Genomic DNA, 19380 nt, shown 5'->3' on the forward strand with positions numbered 1-19380 from the left:
AGCTCCTGCTTTCAATTACAACAAACAAGGCACAGGAGCCCTGCTTGGGAGGGGGGGGGCACAGGAGGGCAACCTGACAGACAGAGCAACTCAAGAGGCAGCAGCTCAAGTGCATCCCCCCCCCCAGCAGCCAACTCTGCCCCCTCACTTGTTGGCTCGCCTGCCTCCGTTCTGCCCTGTCCTCTTCCCTGCCTGCCTCCTCCAGCAGAGAGCGAGGTGGTGAAGGCGTGGGCACTGGGGCGGCCTGTCCCCACCGCCACCCCTTTGGTTCGCCTCAATTAAATACCCACACCCCAATTAAATACCCAATCATAATACTTCAATTAAAAAATAAAAAAACAAGAATAAAAAAGATCAAATTATAGTCCAAATTGCATTTATTAATTTCTTGGGCCTCCCCACCGTCTGGATCTCTGGAGCAGATCTCCACATCTTAGTCCTGCTTCTCCTTGTTGTTTCCATATTTCCCACATTGTGTTTCCATTTTTCCACATCTCGATATTTGTTGTTTAGTCGTTTAGTCGTGTCCGCCTCTTCGTGACCCCCTGGACCAGAGCACGCCAGGCACTCCTGTCTTCCACTGCCTCCCTCATGCTGGTAGATTTGAGAACACTGTCCCACCATCCCGTCCTCCGTCGTCCCCTTCTCCTTGTGCCCTCCATCTTCCCCAACATCAAGGTCTTTTCCAGGGAGTCTTCTCTTCTCATGAGGTGGCCAAAGTCTTGGAGCCTCAGCTTCACGATCTGTCCTTCCAGTGAACACTCAATATTTTTTTGGAAAATCAATAAAAATGATTAAAAATAAAATAAAATCCACACCCCAGGATATTTCCCCTATCACCTCTTTTCCACCTTCCCCCCCCCCACCTTTTTTCACCCCCATACCTAAAACCCAGACATCCTGCAGTGTGCCAGGATTGTGACTCCTGCCCTCAGGAAACAAAATAGCTCCCCCCCCCGATGCTTAGGTGCCCTGAGGGCTGTGCGGGACCCCCAATCCTTGAAATGAAAAAGGGAGGGGCTCAGGAAACCTGAAGGGAGCAGGCGGGGAGGGGGCTGCACAGGATCCAGAAGCTCCTTCTCGCTGATTCCCCCCCCCCCCGAAGTTCCTTTAAAACCCCACGTTGCAGGGGGAAGGCTCACCTGCAGCGAAACAAAATGCAGCTGCTTTGGCCGAGTGGAGCCAGGCTGGGGGGCACCGTGGGGAATGTGCCCCTAGAAGAAATGTGCCCCCTCTGTTGGAGGCAGCCCTCCTTCTGAAACACCAAGAGAGAAAACGGACAGGAGAGGAGCAGAAAGCGGAGTCCCCTCAAGCTCAGTATTGGGACCTGCGGCTTTTCAACTTGTTCATAAATGATCTAGACTTAGGAGGGAGCAGGGAGGGGGCAAAGTTTGCTGATGGCAGTAGATTGTCCCGGGGTTCATGAGTGAAGGTGGGCCCCCCAGGAGACTTCCGTGGTACCTGCAGCGCCTCCTTTCCTCTCTTGAAATTAGGCTTGGGGGGGAAATCTCCCATTCAATTTCAGTATTTCAAGTTTTCTTCAGAACGCGCAGGGCAGGAGGCAGCAATGAAGTTCTGGTGAAGAAGCAGTGCTGGGAGATCATGCGGTGGGGGGGGGGTGACAGAGTTTGGTGCAAAAACCAAAAGTACTTTCATCTAAAATTATACTCACCATTGTGAGATGTTGCCTTATTTCATTATTATAATGTTTTACATGTAAACACCAGAACTTCACATATACCTCATGCTTTTAGGAATGATTTCCTATTGAGTTCATTGCTCAGAGTGGACTGAGAGGAAGACGTCCCACACTCCATACATCTAAATGGGTTCTCCCATGTGAGAGTCCCTAGATGTTCCTTAATCACTCCGTTATAAATAAAGCACTTTTTGCAATCTTTTAGAATCATAGAATCATAGAGTTGGAAGAGACCACAAGGGCCATCGAGTCCAACCCCCTGCCAAGTTCTTCCTGTCCATGAGTCTGTTGATTCTGAACTTCCACTAAGAGTGAACCTCTATCTAATTTCCTGATATTTATAAGGTTTGTCTTTTGTGTGAGTTTGCTGACAAAAATCAAGGGTTCCACTCTGACTGAAGCTCCTTCCATACTCCATACATTGAAATGGTTTCTCCCCTGTGTGAGTCTGTTGATGGTTGCTAAGGCTTCCATTATCACTAAAGCTCTTTCCACACTCAATGCATTCATATGGTTTCTCCCCTGTGTGAGTCCGTTGATGGTTGCTAAGGCTTCCATTATCACTAAAGCTCTTTCCACACTCCATGCATTTATATGGTTTCTCCCCTGTGTGAGTCCGTTGATGTTTCCTAAGGTTTCCATTCTGACTGAAGCTCTTTCCACACTCAATGCATTTATATGGTTTCTCCCCAGTGTGAGTCCGTTGATGTGATCTAAGGCTTCCACTATGACTAAAGCTCTTTCCACACTCCATACATTGAAATGGTTTCTCCCCGGTGTGAGCCCGTTGATGTGATATAAGGCTTCCACGATCACGAAAACACTTTCCACACTCCATACATTGAAATGGTTTCTCCCCTGTGTGAGCCCGTTGATGTGATATAAGGCTTCCACTATCACTAAAACACTTTCCACACTCCATACATTGAAATGGTTTCTCCCCTGTGTGAGTCCGTTGGTGTGATCTAAGCTCTGCACTCTGACTGAAGCTCTTTCCACACTCCATGCATGTAAATGGTTTCTCCCCTGTGTGAGTCCGTTGATGTGTTCTAAGGTTTCCACTATAACTGAAGCTCTTTCCACACTCCATACATTCATATGGTTTCTCCCCTGTGTGAGCCCGTTGATGTGATCTAAGGCTTCCACTAAAACTGAAGCTCTTTCCACACTCCATGCATTTAAATGGTTTCTCCCCTGTGTGAGTCCGTTGGTGTGATCTAAGCTCTTCACTCTGACTGAAGCTCTTTCCACACTCCATGCATGTAAATGGTTTCTCCCCTGTGTGAGTCCGTTGATGTGTTCTAAGGTTTCCACTATAACTGAAGCTCTTTCCACACTCCATACATTCATATGGTTTCTCCCCTGTGTGAGCCCGTTGATGTGATCTAAGGCTTCCACTATAACTGAAGCTCTTTCCACACTCCATGCATTTAAATGGTTTCTCCCCAGTGTGAGTCCGTTGATGTTTCCTAAGGCTTCCATTATCACTAAAGCTCTTTCCGCACTCAATGCATTTATATGCTTTCTCCCCTGTGTGAGCCCGTTGATGTGATCTAAGGCTTCCACTCTGACTGAAGCTCTTTCCACACTCCATGCATGTAAATGGTTTCTCCCCTGTGTGAATCCGTTGATGTATATTGAGGTGTCCACTCTGACTGAAGCTCTTTCCACACTCCATACATTTATATGGTTTCTCCCCTGTGTGAGTCCGTTGATGGTTCCTAAGGCTTCCATTATCACGAAAGCTCTTTCCACACTCAATGCATTTATATGCTTTCTCCCCTGTGTGAGTCCGTTGATGGTTCCTAAGGTTTCCACTATAACTGAAGCTCTTTCCACACTCCATGCATGTAAATGGTTTCTCCCCTGTGTGAGTCCGTTGATGTCTTCTAAGATGTCCACTATCATTAAAGCTCTTTCCACACTCCATGCATGTAAATGGTTTCTCCCCTGTGTGAGTCCGTTGATGTCTTCTAAGATTTCCACTAAAGCTCTTTCCACACTCCATGCATTTAAACGGTTTCTCCCTTGTGTGAGTCCGTTGATGGGATCTAAGGCCTGAATAGTAACTGAAGCTCTTTCCACACTCCATGCATTTAACTTGTTTCCCCCATGTGTGAGTCCGTTTGTGCAATTTAAGGTTTCCACTCTGACTGAAGTTCTTCCCGCACTCCCTGCACTTAAAGCATTTTATTTCTGTGTGAGTCTCCTCGAGTGTTCTAAGTTTTGCACTGAAAGAGAAGCTCTTTCCGCACTCTATACTTTTAAATGGGTTCTTTCCTTTTTGTGTTTGTTGATGTGAACTATGTGTGCTCATTCAGTGAAGCATATTCCACATTTCACACATTTTAATGGCTATTCCTAATGAAATGAAAGGTGCCTTGTCCCCTGCAATTCTGTCTTCTCCATCACCTTTTTCAGAGTGGACAGAAAGGAAATCCTGTTTGGGTTTCAGGAAAGAGAACACAGAAAAAAGCACACATCAACCGCCATTAGCACCTTCTCTTATTTCAGCATCTCCTACATTCTCCCATGTCCTACCTATGTTCCCAATTTTTAGGAAATGAAAATGGTATGATGTCAAATGGTAGTAATGCATCAACAACCTTTCATAATCCTCAATCATCTTTAATAACACAGCATGACCTTGGAATACTGTTGTCCTGTGGGAAATCCTTTCCAATCAAGTGGTTGTCCCTGTTTCCACCTCTAGATCTTCATGAATCACCTGCACAGTCTCACTGACCTCAGGAGGTCCATATGGACTATTTTCGGAGACCCTGGTCTACATCTTTTCTGGGGAATGTGGTCTGAGTCAGTCAGAGTACTAGTGACAAGGCTTGGTGCTTAGAGTCAGCTGAATGGGTGCTCAGGGAAGCTCCTGTTCTTGGAGATGGACCTGTGTCTACATGCCTCACATTGCATGGAGAGAGCAGGAGAAGCAGAAGGAAAGCAGCTGGCACATGGGAATCCCAGGCGGAAACACCCACCCCAATGGTTCTTTATAATGATGATGTGCTGCCTGATCCTGTGCTTGTCTTCTGACAGAGGACTATCCTAATCTGGTACTGAAAAGCAAGATATTCAAGGCAAGGACATAACTGTAGTTAATGGTAGGTGGCCATATTAGTCTGACACAGTTGAAATAAAAAAGTAAAAAAATAGTCCAGTAGCACCTTAGGGACCAACTAAGTTTGTTCTAGGTATAAGCTTTTGTGTGCATGCACACTTCTTCATATAGTGGAGGATAGTGGGAGATGGTAGTAGGAGTACCTTTCTGAGAAAAAACCCACCCCACCCTCCCACGATATACAAGGGTCTGGTGACATCTGTGTCAGTGTATCTGAAGAAGTGTGCATGCACACAAAAGCTTATATCTAGAACAATCATAGTTGGTCTCTAAGGTGCTACGGGACTATTTTTTAATTTTTTATTTCAACTGTGTCAGACCAACACGGCTACCTACCTGAATCTAGATGTCATGGGGTGTTGGGGATCAGTAGTTCCTTTGGTGGGGGACATGTCCTGCACCTTCTGGGGTCATTTTTTCACCCTTGGTACCCACCCTGCACTCAGCTCTCACCTGTGGCTTCCAGAAGCTGTCAGCATGCAACAGGGGTTCAAGCAACGGCTTCAACCGGCCGGCTAAACCAGGTGAGGAAAGCTGATGGGTCTCAAATCCTTCGGGGGCTGGGGAATTCTGCTGCACCTGAAGTCAAGCCCTGGTGGATGGAGTGGAGGAGAACAACTGTGAATCCCAAAGTCCAGAAGGCAGATTCTGCCCGTGCGGAAGAGGAAAGTAAAGGGCAGGTGGGGCACGTCCACCTGGAGGCTTGTTATCTAGTGCCAGGGTTACTCTGACATTGAATTATAGATAAATTACAGTATTGAAATGCGCCTGCTCCCACTTCCTATTCTGATATTACTCTACTCTGTCTGTCTGTTTCTTACTTGAGTGCTGTTTTGGTATGCTAAGTCAGGGTTTTACTGTAAATTAAGTTTTTGATATTTTTGGGTTCCTGTTATGCTTATCTGTCTTCGGTAATAAATTTCTCAGCTGAATTATTTTTTTGCTGCCTCTGAGTGTTTTCTCCTACTCTGCTAACTATACATCGATCATTATGGAGGAGCAAGATCTGCAACCTAAAGCCCTCCTCAGCCTCGGCCCTGTGGACCTGAAGGAGCATCCGAAGGTCTTCTGCTGCTTCCCTTGCTGTTAGGAGTGAAGCTCCAGGGAACCAGGCAGAGGGCCTCCTGCCCCATGGAATGCCCTCCCTTCAGAGGGCAAGGAAACAGGCAACCATCTGACATTTAGAAGACAGCTGGGTGTCGTTGTGGGTTAAACCATAGAGCCTAGGACTTCCTGATCAGAAGGTTGGCGGCTCGAATCCCCGCGATGGGGTGAGCTCCCGTTGCTCGGTCCCTGCTCCTGCCGACCTAGCAGTTCGAAGCACATCAAAGAGCAAGTAGATAAATAGGTACTGCTCCGGCGGGAAGGTAAACGGTGTTTCCGTGCTCTGCTCTGGTTCTCCAGAAGCGGCTTAGTCATGCTGGCCACATGACCCGGAAGCTGTACGCCGGCTCCCTCGGCCAATAAAGCGAGATGAACGCCGCAACCCCAGAGTCGGCCACAACTGGACCTAATGGTCAGGGGTCCCTTTACCTTTACCTATATGTACTGTAAGCTGCCCAGAGCAGCTGGGGGAAGATACTAATACTAGAACTTCTACAGTGGAACCTCGGGTTACAGACGCTTCAGGTTACAGAGTCTGCTAACCCAGAAATAATACCTTGGGTTAAGAACTTTGCTTCAGGATGAGAACAGAAATTGCGTGGCGGCAGCAGGAGACCCCATTAGCTAAAGTGGTGCTTCAGGTTAAGAACAGTTTCAGGTTAAGAATGGACCTCCAGAACGAATCCAGTTCTTAACCTGAGGTACCACTGTATTATTATTATTATTATCGTGTGATTTTTTGTAGTTATTTTGGAATTTTTACTGCAATATTAGCTTACGAAATGTTATGGGTGGAGAAAATCACAGGGTTGCCGTAAACTATAATCCCACCCGCAAACTCTCATTCACATACAGTCTGTAAATCTGGGAAGGTCACACACCTCACCTGTGCTAATACTGGCAGTCTTTGACCTGCACAGGCAAACCCGGTGTGTAGAGCCTCCAGCCCCAGGCACTGTCTATCATGAAAATGGGTCCTTTGACTGGGAAGATTCATGTAGTCGATGTCATCAGATGCTGATGGATTGTATCTCAGCTTGTCAGTCACTCTGACACTGCCTACAAAGAATAAGAGGAACAGAAATGCTTTTGAGGTGCAACTTCTATATCAGCCCTGAGAGCCATTCCATGGATTCTGCACCCCTGTTTCTGATGACAGGTGTACATTATCCTCATCCTCAATCAACCAGGCAGTTGAAAAGAGACTTAAAGATGGAAGCCTGAGAGAGAGGAAAAGGTTTCTGGCTGATTCCTGGGTGGGATTGCGGAAACCAAGAGCTGCTTCTGAGAAGGCCTCTCCCCTCCCCTCTTCCTCTCGGGATTTCCTCTCCTCTCCAGGGGAGCAATGGTTGGACTGGGCAGAAGCGCTGCATCCGGACAGGGCAGGGGCTTATGGGGTGGGAAGAGGATGGTGATTGCTGGAAGGAAGCGTGGGGGGACTGGACCCCCCACTTTCCAGGGATCCCCCTCTGGTCGCCTTGAAGGGGGGGCCCATTCCTGGGCGGGAGAGAGAAGCCAAGGCGGCCCCTCCGGAGATTCATCGTGGGCGTCATGATGGAGATGTTAGGGAATGCGCCATGGAATGCCCTCCCTTCAGAGGGCAAGGAAGTAGGCAACTCTCTGACATTTAGAAGACAGCTGTATCAGGAGGTTTTTAATGTTTGATGTTTTACTGTCTTGTAGATGTACTGTAGGGACGCGGGTGGTGCTGTGGGTTAAACCACAGAGCCTACGACCTGCCGATTAGAAGGTTGACAGTTCGAATCCCCGCGATGGGGTGAGCTCCCGTTTCTCGGTCCCAGCTCCTGCCAACCTAGCAGTTCGAAATCATGTCAAAGTGCAAGTAGATAAATAGGTACCGCTCCGGCGGGGAGGTAAACGGTGTTTCCGTGCGATGCTCTGGTTCGCCAGAAGCAGCTTAGTCATGCTGGCCACATGACCCGGAAGCTGTATGCCGGCTCCCTTGGCCAATAAAGCGAGATGAGCGCCGCAACCCCAGAGTCGGCCACGACAGGACCTAATGGTCAGGGGTCCCTTTACCTTTACCTCTCTGTACTGTAAGCTGCCCAGAGCGGCTGGGGGAAAAAAACTAATACTCCGGCGGGAAAGTAAACGGTGTTTCCGTGCGATGCTCTGGTTCACCAGAAGCAGCTTAGTCATGCTGGCCTCATGACCCAGAAACTGTACACCAGCTCCCTCGCCACAACCCCAGAGTCGGCCACGACTGGACCTAATTGTCAGGGGTCCCTTTACCTTTACCTGTATATACTGTAAGCTGCCCAGAGGGGCTGGGGGAAAATACTAATACTATAATGTCTACAGTGGTACCTCGGGTTACAGGTGCTTCAGGTTACAGACTCTGCTAACCCAGAAATAGTACCTTTTGTTAAGAACTTTGCTTCAGGATGAGAACAGAAATCATGTTCCGGCGGCGTAGCGGCAGTGGGAGGCCCCATTAGCTAAAGTGGTGCTTTAGCTTATGAACAGTTTCAGATTAGGAACGGACCTGCAGAACGAATTCAGTTCTTAACCCGAGGTACCACTGTACTATTATTATTATCATGTGATTTTTTGTAGTTATTTTGGAATTTGTACTTCAATATTAGCTCATGAAATGTTATGGGTGGAGAAAATCACAGGGTTGCCGTAAACTATAATCCCACCCACGAACGCTCATTCACATACATTCTGTAAATTTGGGGAAGTCACACACCTCACCTGTGCTAATACTGGCAGTCTTTGACCTGCACAGGCAAACCCGGTGTGTAGAGCCTCCAGCCCCAGGCACTGTCTATCATGAAAATGGGTCCTTTGACTGGGAAGATTCATGGAGTCACTGTCATCAGATGATGATGGGTTTTATCTCAGCTTGTCAGTCACTCTGACATTGCCTACAAAGAGTAAGAGGAACAGAAATGCTTTTGAGGTGCAACTTCTGTATCAATCCTGAGAGCCATTCCATGGACTCTGCACCCCTGTTTCTGATGAGAGGTGTACATTATCCTCATACACAGTGGAAAAGACAATAAAGATGGAAGCCTGAGGGAGAGGAAAAGGTTTATGGCTGCTTCCTGGGTGGGATTGCGGAAACCAACAGCCGCTTCTGAGAAGGCCTCCCCCCTCCCCTCTTCCTCTCGGATTTCCTCTCCTCTCCAGGGGACCAGAGGTTGGACTGGGCAGAATCGCTGTGTCTGGACAGGGCGGTGGCTTATGGGGTGGGAAGAGGATGGAGCTTGCAGGAAGGCGAGGGACGGGGACTGGACCCCCACTTTCCAGGGATCCCCCTCTGGTCGCCTTGAAGGGGGGGGTCGATTGCTGGGCGGGAGGGAGAAACCAAGGCGGCCCCTCCGGAGATTCCCCAAGGAAGCCACGATGGAGACGCCCCCCCAAAAGACTGGTCTTCCTCTCTCCCTCCCCCCCATTGCTGCGCTTTCCTGACTCGGGGATGCCCCCTCCCTTCTCCCCCTACTTCCCCGACCCCCTCCCTTTCTCCCGGAGTCTCCCCTGCATCCAGCCCCCCCCCCTTGGCTCACCCCTCGCCATGCGCCCCCCCCATCTCTCCGCCCCTTTTGCCCCCCAAGACGAGCAAGGGGGGACAGGGGGGTCTCTATCCTGGCTTCTCTCCGCGCCCCAGGGATGCCTGCGCGGGGGAAACGGGGCCAGGGAGTCCTCGTGGGTGGGCGCCCCATCTCCGCCCCTTGGCAGCACGCGTGCCGGGATCCAGGCCCCACGGAAGGCGCTTGGGGGAGCTGGCCGGGGTCTCTGGGTCCTTTTCTCCCCCCCCCCCCGAGAGCCCTTTACCTCTTTGTCCTCGCTCCCAATTCTCCTTTCCTGCAACATCCACGGGGGGTCCCTTCTCCCTCCCCTTTCCGAAAGCGCCCCCCCTAGAGCTGTGGGGCAGAGCAGCAATCCGGAGTGAATTGCTGGGAGAAGCAGGCAGTTTGGGAGGGGGGCTCACCCCCCCCCATTCCCGGAGCAGAAGCCGGATTGGAGGAGGAGGAGGAAGGGGTGGGATGTTTGGGGGCGGGATCTGGGGTTGTGGGGGCGGGGTGAGAGGAGGATGTGCCGGGAGGGGAGGGAAAGAATTGCGGGGGGGGGAGAGGAAGGTTTTCCCCTCCCCTCTTCCTTCTGGGGATCAGGAGAGCGGGTGAGGGGCTGATCCCGGAGAACCAGCATTGCAACATCCACCCCTCCCCCACCCCACGAACTTAGATCCCTCCGTGTTTTAGGTCTTGGTGCTGTTCAAAGCAGGAATGGAGGGGGGGCAGCTAAACGACTCCCCCCAAATCCCAGCTCCCCACCCCAGCCTCTGACTCAGGCCAGGACAAGGACCGTGGACACAGGCCCCGTCCATGCACAAGAGCCAAGAGGCTCAGAAAAGCAGCCGATACAATTGTAGCCAGAAGCGGATTCCATGAATCGGGAATGTTTCCTCGACTATCCAATATAGAAAGCTCTAGAAACGTCAAATAATCGCCAAAATTCTACGGTTTGACCAGTTTCCTTGCTTCCAATGTCTAATGACTCCTCTCCAATTAGGGGATCCAGGGCACCCCCTGACTCCATAATCCCTTAGGAGGCAGGAGGCGATCAAGGGCAGCACATGCCCCAGGCAGAAATCCGTCGGGATGGCGAGTTGAATCCTGATACTTTGAAGGGAGAAGGGCAGCAAAGCCTTTCAGCTGGGGGATGGGTAAATACTATTACGTTCTTTGGGGAAGAGGGCAGTTAAAAGGTTTGGGGAATTGGGGTTATTGACGGGGTGGGTGACAGGCTCATGTTTCTAAATGCCAAAGACTCCTACTTTGTGACATATTTGTGATGCATCTATGATGCTGTTGAAAAATGTATTGTGGGAAATGGGGAGAAAAAATTGTGGGGGGAACCCCATGTCATGTATCGATGAAGTTGTTGGAAAATTTATTATGGGGAAGGGGGTAAAAGCCTTAAAAGTTCATGCAATCATATGTTCCTACTTTTGGGGTGTTTGAACCTTGTTGCAACAAATAAAGATGAGGTCAACTGACTGCTGTTTTCATCTTTAACTTGGCTGGAGGCTCCTTCTTTTGCTGACCGGAGGGACCCGCGGGGAGTGGCACCCTGACGAGCTGGGCAGCGGAGTCAATCCGCACCCTGGGGTATGTTCCTTCTCAACTCTTTCCCACCTGAGCCTCACCCCCTTACCTAAAAGCCAGACACAACACAATGTGACGGGATTGTGACTCCTACCGTCAGCAAACCAAATAACGCCCCCCAGCAAGGCAACCCCCGGATGCTGAGGTCCCCCAATCCTTGAAATGAAAAGGGGGGGCTCGGGAAACCTTCAGGGAGCAGGCGGGGAGGGGGCTGCCCAGGCTCCAGAAGCTCCTTCTCGCTGGTTCCTCCCCATCGCCCTCCTGCTGCCTGCCTCCCCTCCGCTCCTAGAGCTGCTTCGCAAGTGCGGGGAAGCTTCAGCCCCTCCGCCCCCCCTCGAAGTTCCTTTAAGAGCCCCATATTGCAGGGGGCAGGCTCACCTGCAGCGAAACAAAACGCAGGTGCCCTGGCAGAGTGGAGCCAGGCTGGGGGGCAGTGTGGAGACCCCTGAAATGTGTCCCTAGAAGAAATGCGCCTCCCCCCTTCTCTGGTGCTCAAGTGCTGCCGGTGGGCTTCCCAGAAGAGGCCCCTGCTTGGCCCTTGGGAGGACAGGGGCCCCTTGGGCCTGATCCTGCAGGGCTCACCTGATGTTTTCTTGTGTGTGTTTTCTTGTGTGTGTTTCTGTTTTCTTGTGTGTGTTTCTGTTTTCTTGTGTGTGTTTCTGTTTTCTTGTGTGTGTTTCTTGTGGCTGATTAGCTGCTCTCCCTGTGCAAAGGTCAGAGGGGGCAGGGCTTCTGTTGAGGTAGGTGATTAGCTGTGGGAGGAGCTTATCAGAGCTTGCAGGGCAGCAGTTTGATCCATCTTTTAGATTTAGGGGAGCCAGTCTCAAACCTTTATTGGGGGAGACCTAGGTTTTTTGGGGGGGGGATTTATTTGTCCTGTCTTCACGCTTTTTATGATGGAGGACCGCTGTAGTCACCCCCAACAACACGTTCTCAAGATGGAGGGTGAGGGATCAGCTGCAGTCGCCTGTGGTTCCTGCGCAATGTTTGCCATCTTGCCAAAGGTTGCAGGCAGCTTTACCTGCAGCAATTGCATGTTGATTGCCCTCTTAAAAGACAAAGTCCAGCAACTGGAGGAACGTGTAGCTACGCTCCAAAGAATTAGAGAGCTGGAGCTGTTCTTGGAAGCAACAGAGCACACCGTCTCCACCAAGGAGGAGACAGGGTACTCCCCTGAGAAGGAGGCTAGTTCACCAACACAGGAGCCAGATATATGGAGAAACGTGACTCAAAGAAGTAGGAGGCCCAGGGTTCGCTCTTGTCAGGGCTGCCCAAGGTTCCAGCTCACAAAGGACCAACGCTGCTTCGTTGTTAAGTACAAAAGTCTTTATTGAAGTTCAGTTTCACTTCCAGAACCGCAGCGTGCAGCTCTACGTCTCAACTGTTAGACCGCTGATGATCCGTCTGAGTCTCCTCCCCCCTGACACCAATTTAATATTCTAGCCTTACTCCACCTCTTCCTCAGTTCCTTCCGCCTCTGGTTCCGCCTGGCCGTTGGGGTCTCGCCCTTTCTGGACTCTTCTGACGCTGAATCCCCTGAGCCTTCCCCCTCCCTCCGGCGGGCTTTAGGAGCTGGTTCCCCATCCGGGTCTCCTGCTGTTCCCCGCGCCTGCACATTTGAACTTGGCGCGCGCGCCCAGCCGGTAACTTTCCTCCTGACAGTTTCACTGCTGCTGCTGTCACTGCTTCCCCCTCTGGGGGGGCTAGCTGCAACTGACCTCCCCTCCGTTGGAGGCGTGGTCAGCCCTGACTCACTCTCTCTCCCCGCTGGAGGAGACGCTGGTCCTGACACATGTGACTCTTCCCCCCCACTACGCTCTGGTGGGGAAACTGGTCCCAATCCCCCACTGCTGCTTTGGGGTTCCCCTCTGTCTCCTTGTTTCTGGTGCGTCCCCCCTGGGACCCCCCTTGCCCTGACCATAGGCGCCCCATTCTGGGAATCTTCTGATTCGCAGGAGAAGCTCATGGAATCTCTCGGGCCACTGTCATACTCCCCTACGCTGCCCTCGGATTCTTCCCCTTCGCTCTCCATTTCCTCTCTCCCCAGAACTCCTGCTCCTGAGTCCCTGACAGCTCTGATTGTTTAGAAATACACAATCGCTTTGAGGTCCTCTCCCCTGGCATGGAAGACAAAGAGCAGACTCCATTTGAGGATCTCTCCCTCATTACAGTCGATCAGGTATATGAAGACGAGCAGCAAAGTCAGTCCTCAGGGAATGTGCAGGCGACCTTGGAACGGACAGCTCACGGAAGAACCCCGACCAGACCTAAGAGGAGGCGTGTAGTGGTGATAGGGGATTCCCTACTGAGGGGAACAGAAGCAGTGATCTGTGGGCCTGACAAGATGTCTCGGGAAGTGTGCTGTCTCCCCGGGGCTAAGATCCAAGATGTAACTGAACGACTGCAAGGAATCATAAAACCCACTGACAAATACCCCTTCTTCTTGGTTCATGTGGGAACCAATGACACTGCAAGCAATAGCCTCCAGAAGATCAAAAGAGATTACGAGGCTCTGGGCAGGAAATGGAAGCAATTAAATGCACAAAATGTCATCTCATCTGTCCTCCCAGTTGAACGACTAAAGAGGATATTTCCCTTTCTCTCTTAGGGTCCAGTGTGCTTTGAAGATGTCACTGTTCGTTTCACAGATGAGGAATGGGCGTTGCTGGATCCTGACCAGAGAGCTCTGCATAAGGAAGTCATGGAGGAGAATTGTGGGATAGTGGCCTCTCTCAGTAAGGCTCCCTTGTGGATCATAATTTCTCTTTGGAAATTCCATGCATCTCTGTGATAAGCCTCCCTGGTTTTGAGGGAGCTCTGCAGGGCCACTTGCAGCACCTGGGATTCTAATACCCTCAAACTCACCTTAAATGGAGGTCTATCGACTGTTTTGACCTTGGACATGATCAAGCCAGCATAGACCTTGCTGAGAATGGAATGGGAACATGCTGGGAATTTGAGGTTAGGAAAGCACATCTTTTTTTCTTTTTTTAAAGAAATATTTATTAAGATTTTACAAAAACAGATACACAAAAACACATCATAAACACATAATAAAAAAAACAAAAAAATAAGAATAAACACACAGAAAAAATACAAAAAATTAAAAACAATTCTTTTTCATAACTTAAAACTCATTTGCTTGTTTCTTTGACTTCCTCACACCTCCCCTTCTTGTATTCCCATTTAAATAATCAAATCAGCAAATCCTTACCCTCTTTCGTTTATCTTATCTCTATAACTTAACATTTTATAACTCAGTATTTTCATCCATTATCAATTCATTTTTGCATATTCTTATTAACTTTGTTACAAATACCACTTATTTCCAATCCAACATCATTTTAATTACGTTTTAACCTATTTATACCCTTTTTCCATATTCTTGAAGCATTACAGCTGGAAACCACTTAATTTCTATCCAACATCATTCTAACATTCATTAATTTTACAATATTTCTGTAGATAGTCTTTAAATTTCTTCCAATCTTCTTCCACTGCCTCTTCTCCCTGGTCCTGGATTCTGCCAGTCATTTCTGCCAATCCCATATAGTCCAAAGCACATCTTTGTTTGAGACTGACCTGCCTTGTATTGCCCAAAATCTTCCTGACACAGAGCATTGAGGGGTTTTTCTGATGGTTGTAATTGTTCACAATTCACTTCACAAAGCAGCTTGCTCAACACGCAGTCCTAGTAGACCTTCATCTTGGTATTCAACGGTTAGCATCCCATTCGCCCATACTCTTTTGGAGAGGTGAGCCATTGCCGGAACTGCCTCGCCAGTACACTTGTCCAGGTCAGCATCAACGAAGAGGTTGTTGGTTTCTTAGGTAGACACAATCATCCACCACCTCCATTGTCTGAAACTCGCATGGTTCTAGGCACATTTTGCAACAGGGAATGTCATACACACGAGCAGTTTCCGAGCTCTGCTCGCAGAACCTAAGATTTCGGATTAAAAGTGCAGCGTGGAAGGAAAGGAGGACCTTTTTCTGCCTCCCCACTTCCAGCTACTCTTTAAAGACTGAAGGAGAGACCTTCTTTAAAAATCAGGGGGGTGGGCAGGGGAAGGACTAGACCATGTGAAAAATGAACATATTATTTCAGCTGCTGTTCATTCCTTTTCAGCTTTGTATTTTTGTCAGAAGAGAGTGTATATGGACATACCATTTTTGAGCCCATAACCTAGGTTTAAGGTCCTCTTTATGTCCTAGCTGTCCTATCTCTGTTTCTAACACTGCCCACCTCTAGTGTGTGGTCAGCAGTGTTGATGCATGGAATTCTTCCTCTATCACAAGGGTTAGAGATCAATATTCAATACAGTGGCACTCCATTTCTTCCTGCAGCTCTAATCCATTTCTTCATTGCAAGTGGTGATGATTTGGAAATTGAGAGAGAGGATGCCCATGACAGAATCCACACAGTGGAGAAGCCATTGCCACTCTTGGAGTGTGGAGAGAGCTTCAGTCACAGTTCCCATTCGACTACCCACCAAATAAATGCTATTGGGAAGAAACCCTCTCAGTTCTCTGAATGGGGAAAAACTCTCTGTTGGAATCAAAGCCTCACTTCACAGGAAATGATTCCCACAGGGGAGGACCCACTGAAATGCTTGGAATGTGGAAAGAGCTTCAGTACGAGTGCACATTTCATTTCACATCAAATAATTCATACAGGCAAGAAACCCTATCAGTGCTTGGAATGTGGGCGGAGCTTCAATCACAGGACGACTCTCACGGTCCATCAAAGGATTCACAGTGGTGAGAAACCCTATCAGTGCTCAGAATGTGGGAAGAGTTTCACTGTGAGCTCCCATCTCACTTCCCACCAAAGAATTCATACCGGGGAGAAACCATATCAATGTGTGAATTGTGGAAAGGGCTTCACCCAAAAGGTAAGTCTCACTTCCCATCAAAGAATTCACAGTGGTGAAAAACCTTATCAATGCATGGAATGTGGGAAGAGCTTCAGTCGGAAGCAAAGCCTCACTTCCCACCAAAGAATTCACAGTGGTGAGAAACCCTATCAGTCCTCGGAATGTGGAAAGAGTTTCTCCCAGAGAGCCAATCTCAGTTCCCACCAAAGAATTCACACAGGTGAAAAACCCTATCAGTGCTTGGAATGTGGAAAGAACTTCAGTCTCAGGGCCCATCTCACTACCCATCAAAGCATTCATACCAGGAAGAAACCCAATCGATGCTTGGATTGTGGAAAGAGTTTCCTACAGAGAGTCGATCTCACTTCTCACCAAAGAATTCACACAGGGGAGAAACCATATCAGTGCTTGGAATGTGGGAAGAGCTTCACTGTGAGCGCTGGTCTTACTTCCCACCAAAAAATTCATATTGGGGAGAAACCCTATCGACTTCCGGGTTAGCGCCATCGTCTAATGGCGGATTCCCTCCAAGCTCCGGAGGGAATCGGCTCAGCAGGGGTCGGGTCCTGACGCGCCGGCGACGCGGGGACCCCTAAAAACCACAGGCGTGGAAGCCTGTGGACCTGGTGACTCGGTGGGCACCTTTGCGCCCCCCGACCCGCGGAGCCTTTTTAAAGGCTGCGGAACGGGGGACGGGGAGCGGCGCGGTGCTGAGAGTCCTCTGCTTCCCCTGCTGAGTGAAGCCGCATGCCATGGACGGAGAGCGCTGACTTCTTCCTTGAAATATCGGGACTAAAAGTAACAACCCGTGAGTAATACGGAAATTGGACTTAAAAGGAATTTTTTTTTTTTTGGATCTGGAACGAACGGGGTAGGCGCAAAAACATCTTGTAAACATCTTAAAGCAAGGACTAGCTAACTAAGGTTGAGAGAATAATTTCTTTCTTGTTGGATAAAAGTTATTAATTCCACGACTTGGCAGTTTAAGCTTGTTTGCTGGAGGATAAGAGTTGTTTTTAAGAGCTGAAGGGCAACCCACCCGGGACCTGGGAGCGATCCGCAAGAGAGCCTGTTTAAGAGACATAGAAGATTTTGACAGCTGTCAAATTAGCTGTCAAAGTTGGGAAAGAAAGAGAACATTGGTTCTGTGGTCTCTGCTGGATATATTTGCTACAATTTGGTTATAAATTGTTGGAAACAAGGAGGAATTGATACAAACTAATTTGACTTTTGGCTTTTTTATGAACTAAGTAACCAGAATCCCTCTAGAGGAGGTTCTGGGACACTACAATGGCTGCAAGTGGAAAAATACTGATGGAGCTAAATAGAACTTGGTTTCTTCTGGGAAAGCTACAAGAACAAAATGATGTTTTGGCTATAAGGGTCAAAACATTGAATGAAACAGTAAACAATTTTACTGAACTTAGTAAGGACTTGACTCAAGTCTCTGCAACTGAACAAAAGGCCCTTGCAGCGGAACAAAAAGTTTTGGTAGCCGAACAGGAAGAGAAGCTTGAGAAAATTGAGAAAGTGGGAAAAGAAATATATGAGGTGCTGGAGAGTAAGGAAGGAGGAGCAACAATGCCACAGATGAAGGAAAGCCAGAGGCCTGTCAAAAAGGATACAAAGGAAAATAAGAACTGGATGAGGGAAATTTGGTTTGAATTGGTGAATAAAGAATGGAGAGACCTCCCCAGGAGATCTGAAGATTTGTGGATTATAAATTTGATCAAGTTAGAAGTTGGAGCTTTTGGGACATTTGGACTCAAAAAGATTGAGAAACAAGATTTGAGCTCCACTTTTAAATATGGAGATCTGGCTGGAAGAAAAATGGACATTACTGAGACAGAACTTCCCCGAGTTTTGGTTTTTGGTATAAAGGACTATCAAAAAAACCGGCAGAGAGGAATTGAGAGAGAATTACGAGCCTCGGACGTGAGATCTCCAGGCTGATTGCAGATAGGATGATAGATATTGGTGGGGGATCAAAACCGGGAAAAGGGGGGTGGGGATTGGGAACCTAAAGGGTGTATAACTATATTTTGATTCTTTATTTTATTTTGTCAGGGGTATTAAAATGGGGAATTCATGGAAGGGTATTGGGGTCAACCTTAGAAAAAGATTTAAAGAATGGGTACTGAGGTACAAAGATGGATGTTTATAAGCTAAAATTGGTTATCTAAAATGAATTAAATACAATAATGAATTAAATATAATAAGGTTAAAAAATTGGGGATAAGAACTTGTTGAACTAATAATTGGAAATGGAATACAAGAGAGGGAGGTGTGGGGAAGTCATGGAAATATGCTATTGAAAAAAAGGTTGTAAAAGATGTTTCTTTTTTTCTTTTTTCTTTTTTCTTTTTTAATCTTTTTTGTCTTTTTGGAAAATCTTAATAAACATTTTTGGGGGAAAAAGAAACCCTATCAATGCGTGAATTGTGGAAAGAGCTTCACCCAGAAGCAAAGTCTCACTTCCCACCAAAGAATTCACAGTGGTGAGAAACCCGATCAGTGCTTGGAATGCGGAAAGAGTTTCTGCCAGAGAGTCAATCTCACTCACCACCAAAGAATTCACACAGGTGAAAAACCCTATCAGTGCTTGGAATGTGGGAAAAGCTTCAGTCTGAAGCAAAGTCTCACTTCCCACCAAAGCATTCATACCGGGGAGAAACCCTATCGATGCTTGGATTGTGGAAAGAGTTTCTGCCAGAGAGCCGATCTCACTTCCCACCAAAGAATTCACACAGGAGAGAAACCCTATAAGTGCTTGGAATGTGGGAAAAATTTCCGCCAGAAAGTCAACCTCACTTCCCACCAAAGAATTCACACAGGATAGAAACCCTATCAGTGCTTGGAATGTGGGAAGAGTTTCCGCCAGAAAGTCAACCTCACTTCCCACCAAAGAATTCACACAGGGGAGAAACCCTATAAGTGCTTGGAATGTGGAAAGAGCTTCAGTCATAAGCAAAGTCTCCCTACCCATCAAAGAATTCACAGTGGTGAGAAACCTTATCAGTGCTTAGAATGTGGGAAGGGCTTTGGTAAGAGGACCAAGCTCATGGCCCATCGACGAACTCACAGTGGTGAGAAACCCTATCAATGCTTGGATTGTGGAAAGAGCTTCAGCCAAAGGGCCAATCTAACTTGCCATGAAAGAATGCACACAGGGGAGAAACCATATCACTGCTTGGAATGTGGGAAGAGCTTCAACCAGAAGCAAAGTCTCACTTCTCACCAAAGAATTCACACAGGGGAGAAACCTTATCAGTGCTTGGAATGTGGAAAGAGCTTTGGTAAGAGGACCAAGCTCATGGCTCACCAAAGAATTCACAGTGGTGAGAAACCCTATCAATGTGTGAAATGTGGAAAGAGTTTCTGCCAGAAAGCCCATCTCACTTCCCACCAAAGAATTCACAAAGGGGAGAAACCATA

At 48.2% G+C, this 19380-nt stretch overlaps 2 protein-coding genes across 2 annotated transcripts in view; both read right to left on the reverse strand.

The window, feature by feature from the left end:
* LOC310744065 (uncharacterized protein) overlaps positions 1-9851 on the reverse strand; it is a gene marked incomplete at its 3' end in the record, with an annotated part of 147265 nt that extends 137414 nt beyond the window's left edge. Inside the window, exons 1-3 of the mRNA XM_083574808.1 lie at positions 9735-9851; positions 8647-8824; positions 6820-6992 (exon numbers count right to left, since the gene is read on the reverse strand). The remainder of the gene's footprint in view (positions 1-6819; positions 6993-8646; positions 8825-9734) is intronic.
* Positions 971-3791, reverse strand: LOC310744089 (uncharacterized protein; the record flags this gene model as incomplete). Its single annotated transcript, XM_083574831.1, has 2 exons — positions 971-1508; positions 2017-3791. One exon carries the CDS (start codon positions 3789-3791, stop codon positions 2019-2021), a length of 1773 nt encoding a protein of 590 aa, XP_083430957.1. The 3' UTR covers positions 971-1508; positions 2017-2018.
* Positions 9852-19380: the final 9529 nt, after the last annotated feature.

The sequence above is a fragment of the Podarcis filfolensis genome, assembly GCF_964270895.1.
Source record: "Podarcis filfolensis genome assembly, chromosome: 10".
Classification (NCBI taxonomy): domain Eukaryota; kingdom Metazoa; phylum Chordata; class Lepidosauria; order Squamata; family Lacertidae; genus Podarcis; species Podarcis filfolensis.